Consider the following 23,232-nt stretch of genomic DNA (forward strand, 5'->3'; position numbering starts at 1 on the left):
CAATTGCCTACAGTATCAATACAGTAACATGCCATATACATGTGTAGCCTAGGAGAAACAGGCTATACCAGCAGTTCCCATCCTTTTTGGCAACAGGACCAGCTTCCTGGTGAGGTTCTGGGTTTACCGGTGTGGGGAGAGGGGGGAAACAGTTTCGGGATAATTCAAGCATATTTATTGTGCACTTTATTTCTATTATTATGATATTGTAATATATAATGAAATAATTATACCACTCACCATAATGTAGAATCAGTGAGAGCCTTAAGCTCGTTTTCCTGCAACTAGACAGTCCCATCTGAGGGTGATGGGAGACAGTGACAGATCATCAGGCATTAGATTATCATAAGAACCTAGATCCCTCACGTGCACAGCTCACAACAGGGTTTGCGCTCCGATGAGAATCTAATGCTGCCGCTGATCTGACAGGAGGTGGAGCTCAGGCAGTAATGCGAGCAATGGCGAGCAGCTGTAAATAAAGATGAAGTTTTGCTAGCCTGCCCGCTGATCACCTACTGCTGTGTGGCCTGGTTCTTAACAGGTCATGGACTGATACTGTGGCTGAGAGATTAGGAACCCCTGGCTATCTATACTATGTAGCCTGGCATATAGTACTCTATATACATAAACATAGGTTTATGTCAACACACTGTTCAATGTTCACACAATGCCGAAATTGTGTAAGGAAGCATTTCTTGGAAAGTATCCTTGTCTTTAAAAGACTACGTATTGTCTCTTGACAAAGACCACATATCATCTATGGCCACTTTCATGCTACAATGGCAGAGTTGAGGAGCTGGGACAGAGATCAACAGTCCTCAAAACTGAAAATAACTACTCGCCAATCCTTTACAGAAAACCTGCTGACCCTTGTCCTAAGATATCATTTTCCCGGGGCTCCCACTCTCCCATGCTTTCTCTCTCAAGAGACAACCTGATAAAGGCATTACCTCCTGAATACACTATTAATTTATTGATAGAATAATAACAATAGTTTGGTGACAAAGAAGCTTTACCATGTATCTGCTTGCTCTGATTCTGTGTCAGCTACGCATGTTGTAGTGTTCACTGGGGCGCTTGGCATTAGTTTTTCATCAACTGTCAAGCCTTGTGAAAGGCTTGGTCCTGGAGTTGTTGTCTTTAATCCTGTAAATCACACAAATAGGAAGAAATAATCACAACTGCGAGATACAAGATGAACATCTGGTCACTTAAAACTGTTAGACTATGCCATGCTGAGGGGATTAACTAGGGAATACTGCACATGGTTTTCTCCAATGAGTGGCACCAACAAACACAAAACAGTCTATAAGCAGCCTGCTGGCATCTATGACGGGCTTATCTAAACCAAATCATTTTTAAGCTACATCAGACCCTTTGTGCTACAGTATTATCAACTGAAAGAAAAATAAAATAAGCAAATTCTAATTCAAATTATCTTTTAAGTCAGTGGGCCAAAAAATTACATTTATTCCCCCACAGAAAGTATACACACCCTACCATCTATACAAATCAGAATCAATGGGTTTTATTTTCATAAGGAATACATTATTTGAAAGAAATCATGTAAAACCATCTTAGACATAAACTTTTGGCTACTCCAGAAAACCATAATGATTACCTCATCTTTTTATTTACCAGTTCAAGTGCCACCCTTCTGGAATACTTTTTTTTCTTCTTAACACTTTTTAAATGTTTATTATCATTATTATTATTATTATTATTTAGAAAGAGTCTCACTCTGTCACCAGCCTGGAGTGCAGTGGCGCGATCTTGGCGCTCACTGCAACCTCTACCTCCCAGGTTCAAGCGATTTTCCTGCCTCAGCCTCCCGAGTAGCTGGGACTACAGGCGTGCACCACCCTGCCCAGCTGTTTTTGTGTTTTGTATTTTTAGTATCACCACGTTGGCCAGGGTGGTCTCGATCTCTTGACCTCGTGATCCGACTGCCTCAGCCTCCCAAAGTGCTGGGATTACAGGCATGAGCCACGGCGCCCGGCCTGGAATACTTTTTTTGAATCTCCCACACTGAATTAAGAGCTCTCCAATTCTGCTTCCATATCACCATGCACATCATTCTATTAACAATTCAAGCCAGGTGCAGTGTTCATGCCTGTAATCCTAGCATTTTGGGAGGCTGAGGCAGGAGGATCACTTGAGCCCAGGAGCATGAGCCCAGCCTGGGCAACACCGGCAGACCCCATCTCTACAAAAAATAAACAAACTCACCAGGCATGGTGGCACACACCTGCGGTCCAAACTAATTGGGAGGCTAAAGTGGGAGGATCACTTGAGCCCAGGAAGTCAAGGCTGCAGTGAGCCATGATTGTACCATGGCACTCCAGCCTAAGACCCTATCTCAAAAAACAAAAAAAAAATAAACAAAATTCACTTATGACTAGCTGGGTGACCTGTGTCAAGTCACTTAACTTCTTTATGCTTCCATTTCTTCATCTATAAAACGAGAATAATTATAACACCCACCTCACAAAGTTGTTTGGAGGGTTAAACAGCCCCTGGAAAAATGCTTGGAACATAGTAAGCACTGTGTCAGCATTAGCTGTTATCATTATCATCACTTTACTTGTTTACTTGCTATTTTCCCTTGTTAGACTGGTGTATCCTTGAGAATAAGGACTAAGTCTTGCATATTTCTATATCACCAGTACCTAGAGTGATATTTGGTATAGAGTAGATGTAAAAAAAGTTTACAGATTAAACTGTTAACCGAAAAAATTTTTAAGTTGATGTTTACTAAATACCTAAGCTAAATTATTCTGTTAGGTCCTTGTGACATAGGATGTGCTTAATAAATATTTATTACTAATTCTAAATTCAGATACTTAAATGACTTCTGCCACTTTCCCGACGTGACCTCTAGAAGCTCACCGGCATCTCCTTTAAGACACATATCTCTAGAATTCATTTTCACTTGCACATAAGTTTGGAAAGAGTAACAATTATAAATGTTTATATAATCACTGAGTAATTTAATATAGGCTTGGCAAGGTGGCTCACTGCTGCTCAGCACTTTGGGAGGATGAGGCAGGAGGACTGCTTGAGGCCAGGAGTTAAAGAGACCAGCCTGGTCAACATTGTGAGACTTCACTTCAACAAAAAAGTTAAAAACTAGCTGGGCATGGTGGTGCACACCTATAGTCCCAGCTACTCAGGAGGCTGAGGCAGGAAGACTGCTTGCGCCCAGGAATTCAAGGCTGCAGTGAGTTACGATCATGCCACTGTACTCCAGCCTGGGTGACAGAGCGAGACTTTATGAAATAATAATAAGCTGATGACCCAAAAATAACGGGTGTTTGTTGACAGATTACTTACAATTTTCTCCTTGTTAAAAATACCATAAAGGCAGGAACTTGGTCTCATCTATTCACCTCTTTATTTCAAATGCTTGCCATAACACAAGTATGTAACAAATGTTCAATAAATATTTGTTGAATAACAAAAGAGTGAATATAAAAACAAAGGAAGGAGGAGAGAGAAGGGAGACGCATTCACTCTGTTCCCCCAAAGAGGTTGTGCTATAAAATTATTTTAGTATCAGAGGACTATGACTTGGAACCCACATAAACCTACCTAGGAAAATGTGCTAGTAATACTACTTACAGTGTACTTTTTAATTCACTTTCATGACTCTGTTTCTATATGAAATAATACATTAGAAAAAAGTACCAGTCTGGTAGTCAGAAAACCAAATTTTAGAACTGGCTTGGCCATGAAGTAGTTATAGACCTTAACTTCTCTCAGCCTTGATATACCTTATCTTTTAATAGAATGATTAGATGATCTCTAAGGCCCTTTCATCTATAAACACAATTTCGACAGTGGGTGACAAAATTTTGTTGCTCCACACTGGAAAACATAATCTTGTGTACCAATAGCTTAGTACAATTATGCAAAATATTTATACCTACTACAAATAAGTACCATGCTTGCTGCTGTTATGGGATTCCAAATTAGTAAGAGTCTACAATATATCCAGTGGCTGAAAGAGGCGTGCAAACAACTGGTTATACCCAAAGTAGGAAGAAACTCCGGCTGGAATGCAAAAGAGCTACTGAGCATAGAAACAGAATAGTTAAATCTGACTTGGAGGAGTTGGGAGGGAAAACAATTTAGAAGAGCCTCACGAAGGAGGTAATCATTTGTAGAATGAGTCAGATTTTGACGAGCAGTACTGAGCATTCTAGGAATGGAACGTTATGATCAAGGTGAGGAAGTGTGGGAACTATAAAAAATATGGCACATGTATTCTGTAGAGAGGCTATGTAAAAAAGGTGAGGATGGGAGGAGGAAGGCTGCAGCTAAACTACTGGGGACTCAGAAGTCTAGACAAAGGGTCTTGGAGATTTATTCTGTGGATAATAAGAGCTAGTTAACGTTTTTCAGAAAAGAGAAGGTAATTTAATAGTGGCACAGTGAAATATTAACTGTAGAGATGAGTTTGGAGTAAGGACCATTACTAGGGCAATTATTAATACAATCAGCTCTCCAGAGAGAAGGATGTAGAGGGTTCAAACAGGGCACTGGCTGTGAGAAGGGGACAGTCACAGACCTCTTGAGTAGAAGCTGTAGAGTGAGAATTTCAGGTCTTGGTGATAAAACGGAAAAAGAAGAATAAAAAATGACCAAAGTTTCCAGTCTGAGTGCTTCTTCTTTTTATATAAAAGAAGACTCCTCTCTAGTTCATTTCTTCCCAAGATTATTCTAATTTAGTGGTTTCTGGAGTTTGTATCGGAAACAGGAGCTTAAAAATCAAAACAAACCAAAAAACTCAGATGTCTAGGATGCATTTCAGAATGTTCTGAATCATGGAGAATGTACATTTGAATTAAAGATTGCTTCTGAAGCATAATATCTAGTTGAGAATTGATTTGCTAAACAGAGAAACACAGGACAGTGACCCCAAATGGGTGCTGAGACAAGGGGAGCTACTAACTTAGACCTAATCACCATTTTTACATGTTTGTTGTAGTTAAAGCCTAAAATTACTGATACTGGTCTTTTTTCTGTAACAGAACAGAAATCTATCAACAAAATAATATGTACAGCACCTGCTAGTTCTAAAAGTTGGGCATATTTCTAATAGACAAAGAAGGAGTAGTTCCTCCAAGAATATGGCTCTCTTTGGCATCCACATTTAAAAAGTTCCCTTGCCAGGAGTCTGAAGAGTTGGTCTTTAGCTTTTCACTTTATGGATGAATTCTAGGAATTTGGTGAAAATATTAATCATATCACAATTCCACCAAAATAAGTTATTTGGATATATTTAAAACTTCACAAGCACTTAGGACTGTGTGTATTTGAAGGTTACCTATGTGCAGACACAAACATATCTAGTATACTCAATGGGATAGGGTAGAGATAGCACTTGAATAAACATTCTTATCCAAATAATAAAAAAACAGCCTGTCAAATTTTATCAGATGTCTATCCTTTTGCACCAGCTCCCAATCATCCCTACACCACCATTTCTCAAAACGTCACACATTAAAATATAAGCCATTTGCACTGCAATGTAATAATGTCACAATAGCTTTAAGACTCAGTTTGAACCAATTACTTGCTATGTGACCTCCAGCTAATTTCCTAACCTCTCTGTCTGTCAGTTCCCTCATCTACCAAAAGTAGATGATGCCCTTCCCTCTATCTTACAAGGATTGTTTTGCAGATTAAAGTTTGATGATGTACATAAAGTGCTTACTCTAGTCTCTGCACACTCCAGAGGCAGCAGTTATTATTACTACTCATGGTTACTAATGATCGACATATCTAATAGCTTCCTGGTCAGTAGACCTAATGGCTAACTCCTTCCAAAATTTAGCTTAGCACATTCCTTACTTGTTTAAACCAAGGTTGCAGAGCATGAGGAGATACACGGACTGACTCCATAGTGGCCATTCAATGGACTACAGTGAATGGTGCTCCTCGGAGTGTGCAATGCGGTGGTGCTGTTCTCTAACTTGTCTCTTTTTGCCCAAGTTCAACAGCTGCTGATGAAATAACTACAGAACAAATCCAGGAAGCAAATAAATATATATAGGAATACAGAATGGATGCTCTGAGAGTTAGGCAAATTAGAAAAGTTAGTAGAGAGAATAAATGTAAAAATCTCCAAGGTAAGAAAGCAAGAAGAAAATAAAGAAACCATTTTTACAACAGCTTATTAAAAAATTTTTTTAAACTATGGAAATGTGTTTTAAATAATAAAGGCGAAATAGTGACTGTCTCTGAATACATTGGCTTTCGTGATTAACACTGAGATTATTATAACGCACATTCTTCATCTCAGTAAATGGCACCACCATCCACCTAGTTACTTACGCCAGGAAACTAGGAGTCGTTTCTAACTCCTCCACAGGAAAGTCCCACCAGGTCTAGTTCTAAAATATATCCTGAACCTGTTCATTTTTCTGCATCTCTACTACTATCATGCTGGTCCAAGGCACCAGGCTCTTTCACATCTAGATTTCCACAACAGCATTCTACTCATATCTCCTCTTACATTGCTGACCCTTAGAATTCTCCACCCAAACCTAAGAGTGATCTGTTCCTTCTATCTGGAATTATCCACCACCCAGATCCTCACAAAGCTGCCTTTTCTCATCATTCAGGACACACAGCTCAATTGTCACCACTTGAGACTTTCCTTGAATACCTATCTAAAACAGCCTACTACCATCACTATTACATACCTCACCTTGTTTTACCTGTCTTTATATTTGGCTCGATCTGAACTTATTACGTATGTTTGTTTGCTTGTTTACTAAATCCTGATCTTCAGAACATAAAGTTTACAATAATAAGGATCTTACTTTATTTACCACTTCATAACAGTGTCTGCTACATGGTAGCCAGAAATATTTACAGAATGAATAAATCAAAGTATAAATGGATGAATTTTAAAATATGGTGAATATGCTCACCCCTAGCAAGTATATAAACAACGTATATTTAGCTTATCAATTTACATAATAAAGTTGTTAACGAATCAATAAAATCATGCTTTAATTACCTGTACTGGGATGGCCCCGAGGATCACAGTAATTCTTTGTAGTCATGAAAATCACCGCCAATCCAATTTCTGCTTCAGGAATAGGTCTAAGACCTTGCCTATTAGAATAAAATAGTTGAAGTATGATAATATATTAAAACTAGCAACTTTTATTAAGACAATGTCAAGATAAAGCAACCTCTTTTTTTTTCCTCCCAAATAATTTTATGGTATAGACAAAATTTCAAATGTAGAGTACTATAATAGCTTACTCGCTGCGGCACTGTTACGTTGACGAGTCTACCATCTTTCAGTAACTCCATTAACTTTACCTGTAAAAGAAGGGGCTAAAGAATATAGATCTTCCCAGCTGTACAATTCTACAATTTTTGGAATAAAAAGAAAACAGTACTACCCACATTAAACAATAGAACAGGCTTTTATGACCGGACATGGTGGCTCACACCTGTAATCCCAGCACTTTGGGAGGTTGAGGTGGGTGGATCACCTGAGGTCAGGAGTTTGAGACCAGCCTGGCCAACATGGTAAAACCTCGTCTCTACTAAAAATACAAAAATTAGCTGGGTGTAGTGGTGCACACTTGTAATCCCAGCTACCTGAAAGGCTGAGGCAAGAGAATCGCCTGAACTTGTGAGGTGGAGGTTGCAGTGAGCTGAGATCATGCCACTGCACTCCAGTCTGGATGACAGCATGAGACTCCATCTCAAAAAAATAAAAAAATAAAAAAAAAATAACAACAGGCTTTTACAAACAAATCTATGGACACTGCGATCCTAAGATGAAACTTCAAAGAGAAGAAAAAAAGAAGGGAGAGAGGAAGGATGGAGAGAAGTAGATAGAACTATACCTAACGTATATCTATACATGTGTTACAACTTTAAGTATAGTAAATCAAATCATTTTGCCAAATTTACATGTATTAAGGTATCTTCACATTAAAGGAATTTTATGGTGAACCTATTTTTTGTTGTTCTGTAAGGTCAATGACTGATTTTTATATAAACAAAAATACACCATTTAATATCATATAAAAATTACACCTCAAATTTTAACAAAGAACTATGACATGTCTTTTAATACTCATTGTAAAGTTGTTGTTGTTGTTGTTGTTGTTGTTTTTGAGATACAGTCTCGCTCTTTTGCCCAGGCTGGAGTACAGTGGCACAATCATGGCTCACTGCAACCTCTGCCTCCCAGATTCAGGTAATTCTTGTGCCCTTGGTTTCCCAAGTTGCTAGGACCACAGGTACACACCACCACACCCAGCTAATTTTTGTATTTTTAGTAGAGATGGGGTTTCACTATGTTGGCCAGGCTGGTCTCGAACTCCTGGTCTCAAGTGACACACCACCACACCCAGCTAATTTTTGTATTTTTAGTAGAGATGGGGTTTCACTATGTTGGCCAGGCTGGTCTCGAACTCCTGGTCTCAAGTGATCCGCCTTTCTCAGCCTCCCAAAGTGCTGGGGTTACAGGCGTGAACCACCTTGCTCGGTCAAGATATTTTAAATGGTTAGTTTGCAAGGTCTTTTTCAAATGCTTAACGTGTCTTTTTGTGTGTATTGAGCTTACTTAAATAGGATTCAGTTACATGTGCAATTAAAGTATCAGACTAAAAAAATAAAATTTTAAAAAGCTTTATAATCGAGTGATCACATATACCTACCTATAATTCAGGTAATTCAAAACTGGTATTTTATTACTCTACTAACTTTTGCAACTATAAATTATACTATGTGAATTAGTTATGAAGAATGGTTACATAAAATAGAAACGTTTTAATACATATTTAATAATGCTCTACAGAAATCACATCACCCTTAATGGAGAAACACTGGAAGCATTTATTTTAAAGTCAACAGTGAGATAAATGTGGACATTATCACCACTTCTAGTCAACACTGTTCTGGAGGTCCCAGTTGGTATGAAACAAAGAGACAGAAAAAAGAGGTATCAGAGAAATAAGGATTAGAAAGGAGGATGGAAACATTCCTTATAGATGATATGATTTATAGAAAAGACTACAGAAAAATTATTAGGAAAAAAGAGGAGTCTGGCAAGACGGCTGGATATAAGATGAATATCTGAATGTCAGCTGAATTTCTTTACAGCAGTAGTGAACTAGAAAAAGTAATTAAACTGACAATATTCACTTATAATAATATCAGAGAATATGTACTAGCTAGGAATAAATACAGTAAGATATTCAAGATCTCTATACACAAAGTATAAAATTCTATTAACAGATTTCAAGAAAACCTAAATAAATGGAGATACCACATTCAAGGATAAAAATAATTAAAATTTACATAAATTGTTAATTCTCAAGTTTACTTGTAGATTCAGTGCACTTCCTAAACAAAATCCAAACAAACTGTAGCAAAAGATGATTCTAAATGTAAATGAAAAAATAAAGGGCCAAGAATAGCCAGGATGCTTCCGAAGAAGAGCAAAAAAAGACTTGTTCTACCAGCTAGGAGGACTTCATGGAAGTTGTACTAATTAAGACAATGAGATATCGGTACAAAGAAAGGCACACTGATGAACGAAAAAGAATAAAGTCAAAAACCAGAAGTGCATGTACGTAACTTTGGTATAAAACAGAATTCCAGATAAGTTAAAAACGAATGTCAAAAACAAAAGATGGTATCAAAATACTAGTAAAAAACATAGGTGAGTATCTTTCAAGGACTAACACAGAGAAGATTTTTACTATATAGCGGGTCCTCGAATAACGTCATTTCATTCAGTATCATTTCATTATAACATCGGCAAGAAAAAAACTGATTCCTAACCAGGGCCGCTGTCTGTGTGGAGTTTGCACTCTCCCCCAGTGTCTGTGTGGGTTTTCTGTGTGTACTCTGCTTTACTACCACATTCCAAAGATGTGCACATTAGGTGAACTGGTGTGTCCAAATTGTCCCAGTCTGAGTGACTGTGGGTGGGTGTGTCAGTGTGCTCTGCAATGGAATAGTGTCCTATCCAAGACTGGTTCCCACCTTGCACCCTGAGCTGCTGACTAGGCTCTGGCCATCCACACTGTTAACTGGATTCTGGATGACAGTCATTTCACACAGGAGAAAACTGGGCTAGGGGTAACCATGTAAGTTATTTTCAAAGATCTGGCTGGTATTTTAGATGATAGATTTTTTTCAGACACTTACTGTCTGAAAAATAACTAATTAAATAATTGGTGAACAAAATAAATGCGTACTATGCACAGATCAATAATGAGCATGTGTCACAGACCAAGGATTATGATTCATCCAATTCTGTGCAAGGCTGGGGAACAGGTCAGGAAAGAAGGAAAAGCAGGAGGAGATAATAAAGAGAAAATAATTAAATTAATAACAGGAAGAGTTACCAAAATTTGAGCTGAGATACCAGAAAAAGGCCTCAGTAAGAACAAAAATCAGGGTAGTATTGTTCCCCTGGACTTCTAATCTTCTCCAGAAGACACTTAATCTTTACTACAGATTTCCTATACTCACTTCTGACATCTAATCAACAGAGCCATGGCAATCACCAATCACAACGTTGCCCTGTTGAAATTCGGTCAACAGCTGGCTTTACTGGCCACTCTGCTTCATATAATTGCTCCTTCATTGGCTTGAACTAAGTTAACAGGTATTATTTTAAGTGACAGTCTTTCTCAAAATATAATACTGCACTCCCTCCAAAAAATGTATTGTGGCCAGGTGCGGTGGCTCACACCTATAATCCCAGCACTTTGGGAGACTGAGGCAGGCAGATCACTTGAGCTCAGGAGTTCGAGACCAGCCTGGGCAACACGGCAAAACGCACTCTCATAATAAAGAAATTAGCAGCAGCGTGGTGGCGTCCACCTGTAGACCTAGCTACTTGGAAGGCTGAGGAAGGAGAATTGCTTGAGCCTGGGAGGCGGAGGCTGCAGTGAGTCAAGATCACATCATTGCACTCCATCCTGGGGCAAGGGAGTGAAACCCTGTCTCGACCCCCACCCCCACAAAAAACCCAAAAAACCATATCGTAACAGGAGCCAAGTGTCACCTCATGATCAAGGTACCAGCGTCTGAGCTACCTGGTACTCCAGTTACTTTTTTTTAACCTCAGGGTCAATATATGCTGAAAGTAAAGAGCCTGGACTCCAGAATCCAACTGCCTGGGCTCACATCCTGGCGATCGTGCTCACTGCCTCTGCTATATGCAAACCCCCTTCTGCCTCAGTTCCCTTATCTGCACAGTGAGGACCACAACAGTAAACAATGTATAGGTTGAGGATTAAATGTTTATACATACATAAATTCTTAGGCCGAGACCTGCTATGTAGGATAATTTTTTCATTATTATTATATATTACTGCTGTTGCTCTGCCTGGCACATTCTTTGTCTGGCTCTTTGAAAAACTGGTCATAGGTAAGACATTGTCTAAAAGAGGCCTTCTCTGTTTAGAGTAAGCTTCTTCCCCACTGCCAGGTTACTGCTTCCTTTATATACATGTGTAATGATTTGTTTACTTGTCTTTCTGTGTCTCTCCCTCTAGACAGTAAGCTCCAGTGATGGCAGGGACCATGACTATCTTGTTTTTCATTATATTTCCAGTGCCTAAAACACAATGGAACTACAGTAAATTTGTGTTGTAGTAGTAAGATAGTATTTTTGTTATACAGTACATCTTCTTTTTTACAGTAGTTAATACATCTCAATTAAGTAAAATATTTATAGGATAGATGACTAAAATTTTACTTTTTATTTCAGCAAGCCTGTAAGAGAAAAAAAGAAAATCCCCATGGTCAGAAGGATTACTGGGACAGGAAAAATGAATCTTTTGTAGGAAGCTGGCTGTGGACTTTTCAGGCATATAAACACTTTAGGACTCACCTTCTTTTTGCTACATGAAGAGCAATTTAGTCAGAAGACTGCCAAGCCTGGTATTTCTATAATACATACTGGCTTCAACAACGCTAAGACTATTAATACAAATTAACGTCTGAGGAAAATCCTTCAGTTAGCTCTTTTACAGTCTCCCTCCACACTACAAACATCATTTCAACCAATCTGCCTTTTTTTCTGCTTTCCCATAATAGCCTATATAAGGAGAAAAATGTTTGTATGTTTTTCTTAGGGGTAATAACCATCAAAGGGCAACTATATTTCAACGCTAGGCAACTGCAGAAAACCTTTCACCTTTGAGTTTTAACTTTCTCAAATGCAACATATTCTGTAAAAAAACTTAACACTACTTTGTTAATTTACAGAGGTAAACTCTACAAATTCTATTAAAATAACAAAAGAGCATAAAATATTTTTGAGTAAAACTGTCATGAATAAAGATATTCTATATCTAATATACCAAGTCACAATTAATTTTCAAGTATACTACACTATAAAACCTTTTATTAATTCTTGTATCAGCCGGGTGCAGTAGCTCACGCCTGTAATCCTAGCACTTTGGGAGGCCGAGGTGGGTGGATCATCTGAGGACAGGAGTTTGAGACCAGTCTGGCCAACATGTCGAAACCCCGTCTCTACTAAAAATACAAAACTTAGCTGGGTGTGGTGGTGCACACTTGTAGTAGACCCGCTACTAGGGTGGCTGAGGCAGAGGATCGTTTGAACCCAGAAGGCGGAGGTTGCAGTGAGCCAAGATTGTGCCACTGCACTCCAGCCTGGACAACAGAGTAAGACCCTGTATCAAAAAAAATAAAAACTAGGCCAGGTGTGGTAGCTCATACCACTAATCTCAGCACTTTGGGAGGCCGAGGCAGGTGGATCACCCGAGGTCAGGAGATCAAGACCAGCCTGGCCAACATAGCGAAACCCTGTCTTTACCAAAAGTACAAAAATTAGCTGGGCATGGTGGCGGGCACCTGTAATCCCAGCTACTCAGGAGACTGAGGTAGGAGAATCACTTGAACCCAGGAGGCGGAAGTTGCAGTGAGACAAGATCGCGCTGCTGTACTCCAGCCTGGGTGAGAAGAGCAAGACTCCGTCTCAAAATAAACAAACAATTAAAAAAAAAATTATTGTATCTACTTTTACGTTGTTAGGTGAAAAGCAACCAAAAAGGTTAAACATAAAATCTCCTACTTGCAGTTTTCTACTAATAAAGAATAATTCTATACCTTTGGAGCATATCCATTATTGACTGAATCCATTTCTTCTGAGAGTCAGGAATTAAGGTCTGTGAGTTTGTTATTCCTATATCAACAACACACGTTTCCGGAGCCAAAAAGAAATTACGTTCTTCTTCATTTTCTTCTGTTATCAACCTAGCTTCCCCACCTCCAAAGACAACTGCAGAACTCAATTTCTTATGCTAAAAATGGAAGGAAACATTTTAAAAAGTAAAATGTAATAATGTCTTGAACACATTCTTAAAGGAATTTGATTTGGGAAACATAGAAGTACAATTCAAGAAGACTTGGTGCTACTTCTTGAGTAGGTAATTTCAGCTCCCACTCTGAGAAAGTCCCTAGTTCAACAGGTCTCTGCAGCCCTGGAACTGTTACACTCTCTGTGGTTCCTCATCACACTTCCTAACAGCACTGTAACTGTGGGCTTACCTGCATTTCTCCACTACAACATAAACTCTCGGAAACCCCATTTTGGCACACAGAACATATTCAACAGATTGAACTTCTTTAGTTAGCTTACTACCTAAAGAGGTTTAGCTTACTAACTAAAGAAGTTAAAACTAAGTTTCCTGTCCTCCTCACTTGTGTATTTATGAATAGGCCAGTTATCACAGATTTTAAGAAACCCTGTAATCACAGCCATGATCACTGACTGGGCAAGTCTGGTGCCTAGGCAGTTTTTTATTCTACTTCACACTTGTACACAAAATCCCAAAATGAAATACATTAACAACTATTGATAAGAGTTAATAATGTATTCTAGTTTGTAATGTATTCTTTAGGAAAATTTAGCTTATAACATAATTACCTGTTTGGCACTCAAAAATATAAATGTTTTCCCTTTGAAGATTTGTTTTCTTTCCTGTCGTCCTGACAGATCAACATTTTTACTTCCAATAGACGGTTCATCAAGAGGTGGGTAAAAACTGTAAAAATAATTAAAGTATATTCTAATTACATACTACTATGTTTGCTATTAAATTTGTAAATGGAGTGACTATCTGACACTCAAAAGGCATAATTTCCACAATACCATTATAGTATTTTTTTTTTTCTAAGTAAGAATTTTATCTGGGACAAAATGACAAAAAGCATCTAATTGCCTTTTCTAGAAATACAGTGGCAGGTGACACAAAGAGCTAGAATTGATCATTAATACCTCAAAATAAATAATCCAAGGTAGACAATCATAACAATATGAACATTAAACACACATGACTCAAACAAGGTACTGAATTACAAAAGGTTGAGAGAAACATCATCCATAAAGATCAAACCCTATTAGCATCTTGTGTTTGCTTAGGAGCCAATATCTATTAAAACGCTCATGTTTCAATTCTATTAACACAATCTATTATGAGTGTTTTGTTAGAGTTCTCTTTGGAGAAGTTCAGGAAATTTTTAAACTTACATTATTTACTCAGTTTAAATAAAATTTACAAAACAAGACTAAAGAATATAACATTTTAGCTCTTTAATTTAATGCTATAAGAACATCTTAATCATCCATGAAAATAAAGGAAAATAAGAAAATGGAGAAATATCAACAGCCTCTCATCAGTCTAGAGTTTCAACTTCCTGTATAATCAGATCTTTTGCTACAGCTGTTCATAATTGACCAGCATTTCAACTTCTCTCTCTTCCTTTCAGTAAAAATTACTAACCCATGATGATGATGATAAGGGGACAATGTAGGGAGGGAGAAATTCACAACCTGGACAATCAGTCACAAATCAAGAGTTAACTATCTGCAGAGATCAACATCCAGCGTGGTAAAAACACTGTAGTCATTAAGAGTCACTATCCAGCATTTTAGAACTAATTACCTTACATCTTTCCCCTGGACTTCTCCTTGGAAACATACACGTTTCACAAAGGAAAGCCGAGTTATGATTGAACAGTTACATTACTTTAAAATTTTTTTCATAACTGATGCATGTATTTTAATTTCACTACAATGGATGCTGTAAGTCTATTTTGAAGTAATGATTTCTGGAAGCTGCAATCTCAAATGAGTTATCTGCAGGCAAGAGCAGACTCACTTGGCAGGACAGAATGCAGGCCACTGTGTTAGTTCTGGTTTTTCTAAATAACTAACTTAAAAATTCTATTTATTTTACTTTTAAAATATACAGAGAACAGTGGAAACTATTTTAACTGTTAACAAAAACTAAATCTACAATAACAGCACTGGAAAGTTAGTAGACATTCGGACACATAAAAAGGATCAATTTTAGTATCTCTTTGAATCTTTTTTATCCCTTATCTCGTAATAAATATTCCCCCATAACTTATACTTCTTTTTTAGTGTAAAACCTAACTAACACTTTACTTATATACAAATAACCAGTTTACCAGTTAGTCCACACAATAATGTAACAACACGAGGACAGATTACAGAGCCAGTTACAGACAAAAACAGTAAGTAAATGTTTAACACATATGACTATGTGTTACAGTCATATACGACTACAACACTATGACTGAGTAGATGTGACATTCTTCCTGCTTTCCCAAAACACTAAAGTTGAATGATTTTTAAATTATCTACCGCTTTATATTATTCACACTGTCATTCTTAATTATGCCATAGATAATAGTTTACAGTAGCCAGGGAGCAGCTAACTGTAGCTTAGTTCAATGAAGTCTGAGCCAGGTTCCTAAACATACGTGTACGGTAGCCTGTTAGGCCTCTCTAACAGCTCCACCAGAGTTCTAACTTTATTAATGTGATTCTTTAACAGCTGACTCCTCCACTAAGTGCCATGAGGGCAGAAACTGTAACTTTTTTTGGCTCATCATTATATCCTCAAGTCTATCTTGCCTGACATTACAAAATATAAATAAAAATTCAACCTAATAATTGAAAAGTGAATAAAAAGTATAAACACCTTTCAATTCCCTCAAGTATAAATTTGAGTATTAAAATTCCAGAACTTGTACAATGTATTTTGATTTTGTTTTGAGAACACAGATAAATTTGAGCCCCAATACTTGGTAAGATCAATCTTGAACAAAAAAATACAAAACTGTATTATCTAGAAGCTAACCAAATGCTGGCTATGACACCAACACGGATTATTCTTAGTAATACATATATCTGATATATGATAGATACATTCATACATAGATAATTAATACAGTGATTAAAAAACACTGTGTTCTAGAACTTCAAATACCTACATAAGCCTTTTTCTTTTTACCAGTGTAATGATGAGAATGAGAAAGAAGAGACTAGTGATGAATGTGAAGAGATCATTAAAAAATCAGTATTTCTGAAGTATTACATTCTAGAAGTTTTAAAGCATTTCTGACACTCTAGTAATTTAATAAACTAGTACAAAAACTGGAAAATAGGAAAGTAACCTGTCAGAGACCTAGGCTAGAGGCATATTGACTGAATATAATGACACTACAAATAAAAAGTGATCTCCAATTTCTATCATTAAAAAATTAAAATGTTTTGCGTTCATTTATATAGAAACTTCAAGAGCTACAAATAATTATGTTTTATTACATAGTAACTAGTACATATTACGAATCATACATTCTATAAAATGTTTAATCTAGAAATTTTGCTTTTTCCCATTTACATTTTCTACTTAAATTCATTACATGATCTTCAATAAATTTCATATAACCTACAGTATATCATCTTCACTTCTGTACCAAGATTTTGCAAATACAGAATTTTTCTGAATCCATGTATAATTCTGGCTCTAGAAACTGTATCCCAAGCCACACATATTTATTTGTCCAATATCTGGACAGCTGCTTATTTCATTAGTCCTGCAAGCACATGTTCATAATTTTTAGAACCATTTACTATATGGCTTTATTTATTTATTTTTTTGGTGATCTGGAAAAGGCTAGACTACAGTGACATCCACAATTTGCAAATGTGAGGTTCTATCTCCTGAAAAAAATTACTAATACTAGCTAAATTTCTTGCCTTCGATTTAAATTAACTATGTAAGGTGGCCTCTATAAGCTTCCTAAACTGTCAAACTTTCATTTAATGAGATTATTTCAGGCCAATGTGTCTTTTGGGTCTGAGATTTGACTACCAGCTGATAAGTCAACCTGTTCCTGTTTCAAGGATGCTGGCAGAAGACAAACACTCCTGAGTCACAGCAAAGCAAGCAGCATGAGCCCCAGTATGCTTGCTGCAGGTCTCCTCTCTGACCAGGTGCCATAGGTAAGACGTAGGGGGTACATACAGTGGTGTGTGTTACAGGAGAGAGGAACACTGAACTTGGGAAACCACCAGTATTACAACAGGCCATAAGCAAGCCTACATTTTGTCACAGGAAGGAAACATTACTTAATCCCTCGAGGTTTCTCACTGCAAACATACCCTCGAGAAATGGTCTGCGTAAAGGAGAGTCAGGCCTTGCATTCTTGGCCTATTCAGCAAATTGTTTATGAATGCAAGGGACCCATGGAGGACTCCACCTCTCAAGAGTATCTCCCTAAAACAATACTTGTTGTTTGAAATAATTAATACACCATCCTACAACATGACTCTGTAAAAACTCAAATAAAAGCCAACTCCCCCTCCTTTCTAGGGGATAATCTCCTTACATTTAGACATATAAATCTCCTCTATTAGACCACAGATTATCAAAATTGAACACTCCTTTTAAATGTATTCTTCTAAAAATGACTTCATCTACTTCAGCTACTTTGATGACAGTCAAGGAAAATGAGATACTGCAAATCATTTTATGTACATGAAGTTATAACTGTCATATCCTGTTTCTTGATAACAGTGCAAAGATGTACACATAGCTGTACTAAATGAGACTGTACATTTTATTGGAAAAAAATATTACAGTATGCCTCCTAATTTAAATCCAGGACTAGCAGTCATACTTTTTTGGAACATTAGAGGTACTTACGTAATCAATGGAGTCACCACAATTTATTTCATATCCCTTTCGTAACCCATTCCTTCTACTAGTTAATGTTTATAAATCGAATCTTTTTTCTGTTAACTGAGTACTCAAATGAGCTTTCAACAAGCACATCAAAATGGATCCAGATGGGTACAGGACTCTATTAAGGCAAATAACTACATACATTTAAAAATTTTATTATCAATTGCCATCATCAAACATGGGCTAATAGAATAAATAACCTGTTCTAGTTAACACCGAATTAGGAGTTATTCAACAATCTCATGGTAGGGATGCTGCATAGTCGTCATGTACATTGATACAATCAAAAACTGAATCTAGAAAAAAATTATGTTGAACTTGATCAAAAACAACCCTAGGTTAAACACAACTGACAATCTGAACAAAAAGAGGAATCAACAACTAATTCTAAAAACTCCAAGACCACAAAATATATCACTAGTAGTGAAAACTTATCAGACTCCTCTACCCTCAAGTATAATCTAGAATTAAGAATAGTTCATTATCTGTAGCCAGAGTCATTATTTACAAGATTTTATGTACTTCGTCAGGGAGACTTATCAAGAGGCTTCAGGGAAAATTGTGATTCTGTTAAAATACTATGCAAATTTGTAGTTATGTCGGTGAAGTTTCTTGAGGAGGGACCAGTGCTTTCATCTTCTTCTTTTTTTTTTTTTGAGACACAGTTTCACTCTGTCGCCCAGGGTGGAGTGCAGTGGTGGGGTCTTGGCTCGCTGCAACCTCCACTTCCTGGTGTCAAGAGATTCCTATGCCTCAGTCTTCCAAGTAGCTGGGATTACAGGCACCTGCCACAACACCAGGCTGATTTTGTATTTTTAGTAGAGACAGTGTATCTCCATGTTGGTCATGCTGGTCTCGAACTCCTGACCCCAAGTGATCCGCCTATCTTGGCCTCTCAAAGTGCTAGGATTACAGGTGCGAGCCACCAGGCCTGGCCTGCTTTCATATTTGCAGGAGTTCAGTCAGGGTGGTGGGAAAAAATGTAGAGGGATGAAAACCTTGGAAGGCCAGAAGGTTTTACATTTGAAAGCAGCCAAATTCTCTTACACAATGCCTGAAAGCTTAGATTAGATAACAAGGGATGTAAAGAAACTGATCTAGGTAAGTTACTTAGCTCGGAACCTGGCCTTTTATCATTCGTAGGACTGCTCTCTCCGGATGGGAACCATGTTAATTATCCACAACTTCGTAGACTCAAAGCCTTTGTCATTAAATCTATACTGAATAAACGACCACAGCACCAGCTAGTTGGGCTGTGGCCGCTAACTCTACAGCACCCTCCTCAGTGTCTGTGGGTGGCTCAGCCCCATAGCTCGCTCTTTCACTGGATACCTGTGTTTGAGTGCATTTGTTCATCTGTCGCTGGGTCAGGGTCTGTGGGTCAGACCTGGCACATATTCAGGGGTCTTGGACTCAAAAAACGTTAAGAATCCTCTATTTTAAAATCTGAGCATCTTTTTCCAGAGTCCAAATATATCGCATTATCTGCCAACTGGAGTATAAAATACAAAAAAACTTTCCAGATAAAAATTATAAAGAAAGAGAAAAACCTGATTTTTGGTTATTTTTAACAGCTATTATCAGGTATAAACAGTCCCTAAAAAACGAACATTAAGCAAAATAGCTTATAACAGCTCAAAACAGATTAAAATTAGTAGTAAAATTTCTAACTGGCATAACATTTTAATTTTTTTTTTTTTTTTAATTTTAAGTTCTCGGATACATGTGCAGAACGTGCAGATTTGTTACATAGGTATACATATGCCATGGTGGTTTGCTGCACGTATCAACCTGTCATCTAGGTTTTAAGTCCCGCATGCATTAGGTATTTGTCCTAATGCTCTCCCTCCCCTTGTCCCCCACCCCCCGACAGGCCCCGGTGTGTGATGTTTCCCTCCCTGTGGCCATGTGTTCTCACTGTTCAACTCCCACTTATGAGTGAGAACATATGGTGTTTGGTTTTCTGTTCCTGTGTTAGTTTGCTGAGAATGATGGTTTCCAGCTTCATCCATGTCCCTGCAAATGACATGAATTCATTCTTTTTTATGGCTGCATAGTATTCCATGGTGTTTATGTGCATGGGTATGGACATATACCCAGTCTATCATTGATGGGTATTTGGGTTGGTTCCAAGTCTTTGCTATCGTAAATAGTGCTGCAATAAACATATGTGTGCATTTGTCTTTATAGCAGAATGATTTTTAATACTTTGGGCACATACCCAGAAATGGGATTGCTGGGTCAATTGGTATTTCTGGTTCTAGATCCTTAAGGAATCACCACACTGTCTTCCACAATGGTTGAACTAATTTACACTCGCACCAACAGTGTAAAAGCGTTCTTCTTTCTCCACAGCCTCACCAGCATCTGTTGTTTCCTGACTTTTTAACTCGGCTAGGTAGGTATTAGTCTCAATTTTGAAATGAGTAAAATGGAGCTCAGAAAAACTGAGCTACATTCCCAAAGCTATGGTGCTGTTAATATTCTGGACTATGTGGCTCCCAAAGAGAGTTGCTGCACCACACAATTCCAGAGCTAACTGTGGTGTGATGCCCGGACCTGACAGATGTGCTCTTCTGACCATACCTCAGTGCCATTTACTGTCTTTCCATTTTTTTCTTTAAATATTAGCATATATTTAACATTTGTTTCAGAGATACAGAATAATCAACAAAGAAATTTGGGAAACTCTTTCTTTACATACTAACAAAAAATCTTCCATTAATAATACTGAACTATAACAGCAACTATTACATTCTGAAACAACCATTAAAGAGGGAATCAACCTAAATAAAAATCAATGCTATCATATATTATAAGTGATATATTGTTATATTTAAAATACATAATATACCTTTCAATTTGTGGAGGCTGCTTCTTGGACTGAACTGCTTTCAGGAATTCAGTAAAATATTCTGGCTTTACAATTGGACGTCCACAGATGAGTGCACATATAGTCTAAAATGAAGAAAACACGTGAATATATATATTCATATGCTACCATTTTTTTAAAGAAAAGTTTTAAATTATAAACTACAAAGAGGCTGTTTACATTCATAAAAAACAATGTTTTCCCTTTCATCTCCCTAAATTTATAAAGAAGCCACAATCTATAAAACAGAAGTCAGTCTTTGGTCACTGCATCATTTTAGAACATAAATCACAATATAATCACGCAATTATAAGAAGTCACCAATTATAATACTAATTTTTAAAACTGCTTTTTTGGAAGGGGTGCAACAATATAAAATAAAAGTCAATTTTAAAATGCATTCCACTTTCAAAGACATTAAAGTGTTAAAAATTATTTAAGAATTGAGAAAATGTAACATCTGCTGCAGGGAAGACAGTATTAGGAGATGAACATGAGATATTTTTAGACTGTCTTTCAAAAAAATTGTAACTATGCAGTAAAGCCTTTTTGAGAAAGTAAATAAAGAAATCACTTTTGGTAAAAGCACAAAATAAGTATATATAAAGTGGAAAAAAAGAAATTTAAACTCACATGTGAATTAAGCTGTAAGTCTCAAATATGATACATCCAAAAAACATGACAAACATTAGAAAATACTACAGTGGGTAATGAAAATAAAATTCAGAATAATATAAATATGCTTTTTTATTTCTGAGTCAGGGTCTCGCTCTGTTGTCCAGGCTAGAGTGCCGTGGCGCGATCCTGGTTCACTGCAGCCTCAACCTCCTGGGCTCAAGCAATCCTCCTGCCTCAGCCTTCTGAGCAGCTGGGACTATAGGCACATGCCACCATACCTAGCTAATTTTAAAAATTTTTTGTAGAGATGGAGTCTCACTATGTTGCCCAGGCTGGGCTCAAATTCCTGGGCTCAAGCAGTCCTCCCACCTCGGCCTCCCAAAGTGCTGGGATTACAGTTGCAAGCCACAACACCCAGCCATGAATATGCTTTTAATAACACAGGGCACTTCATTGTCTAAATAGGGGCAAGCAGATTTAGAGTGTCTCTCAAGTATGGAACCTGAAAGATATCACCTTCCAAAGTGAAAGAAATAAACTAGCATGAACCAGTAATGTGCAAATCAACACTGTACTGAGTAATCTCTAATATACGTGACTGGGGAAATTAATTAGTCCATGCCTCAGAAAACAAAAGTTGAACTGAAAGGTTTTTTTGTTGTTGTTGTTCTCGTTGTTTTTTTTAAGTAGCTAATAGTAAGAAAAAAGTGGTCATTGACTTCCTTTTTGGCTCTAACATTCAATGACTTGAAAAATATAAGCTAACTGTACTTTCAGAAAACTTACCAAAAAAATAATATAACAACAAGGTTTTCTATTTTGGCATATGAATGATCAGGAATTTTTTTTTAACAAGTTAATCTGTAAACCATGTTGGTGTGTGTAATAAAGCAATTCACAAGGTGGTCATCAGCATCCCACTCACTGGAAGTGCCAGGTCTGTCACAGACGTAGTAAAATATCTCTCAAGACAATCTAACTACCTTTGATCTTATTTCACACCAACCAAGCAAGTGTATGATTACCTACTCTATTTCTTAAGTAATATCTTAAAGTGGACTGTGCTAGGGCCCACACTTAAATATTCTGGTAAAGGTGCAACCCTTCTGAAAACCATAAATGGACACTTTGATTTGTAAATCTACTATTTGTGAGTTTATATGCATATACTAGTACTCTGGAGGCTAATCACGCTGCTGAATTTATAAAATCAACTTCATAAACTTGCAAAAATAAAAAAACCCTTGATTACAGACAACCCCACCAAAGCACAAGTTGAGTTCCAGCTGAGCAGCAAGCCTTTCTCCATAATAACTCTTTAGCTATAAAATATAATTCTAGTTTAATTATATTAAATACTAAAGGATTTTTAATAAAGGAATCTAAGTATTTGTGGTTTTTTACTATAGATATTAATCTAAAAGAATCCCACAAATCTATAGTCAACCTGTTAAAAAGGAGATGAATCACCTGGAGACTGGAGGAAGACAACTTGATAGAAGAGACATGAGATGCTAACTTTGAAGACTGGCAGTTAATCTCTAGCTGCGTTGCTTTAAGACTGAAAACACAAACTATGCACTGTCATAACCTTCTTGGTGGAAGGACACCAGAATCACTTTTTAAAATGCTAAACAAAATGTGAAATATAATTTT

The 23,232-nt window shown here is 37.2% G+C and overlaps 1 protein-coding gene across 2 annotated transcripts in view; it reads right to left on the bottom strand.

Moving 5' to 3' along the window:
- NBN (nibrin) overlaps positions 1-23,232 on the bottom strand; it is a 53,479-nt gene that overhangs the window by 24,184 nt on the left and 6,063 nt on the right. For both annotated transcript variants that reach the window (XM_011982657.1, XM_011982650.1), the window contains exons 5-9: positions 20,941-21,044; positions 13,955-14,072; positions 13,135-13,328; positions 7,031-7,128; positions 1,017-1,146 (exon numbers count right to left, since the gene is read on the bottom strand). In XM_011982657.1, the coding sequence (XP_011838047.1) occupies positions 1,017-1,146; positions 7,031-7,128; positions 13,135-13,328; positions 13,955-14,072; positions 20,941-21,044 (644 nt within the window). The remainder of the gene's footprint in view (positions 1-1,016; positions 1,147-7,030; positions 7,129-13,134; positions 13,329-13,954; positions 14,073-20,940; positions 21,045-23,232) is intronic.

The sequence above is a fragment of the Mandrillus leucophaeus genome, unplaced genomic scaffold, assembly GCF_000951045.1.
Source record: "Mandrillus leucophaeus isolate KB7577 unplaced genomic scaffold, Mleu.le_1.0 Scaffold1056, whole genome shotgun sequence".
NCBI classification, from domain to species: domain Eukaryota; kingdom Metazoa; phylum Chordata; class Mammalia; order Primates; family Cercopithecidae; genus Mandrillus; species Mandrillus leucophaeus.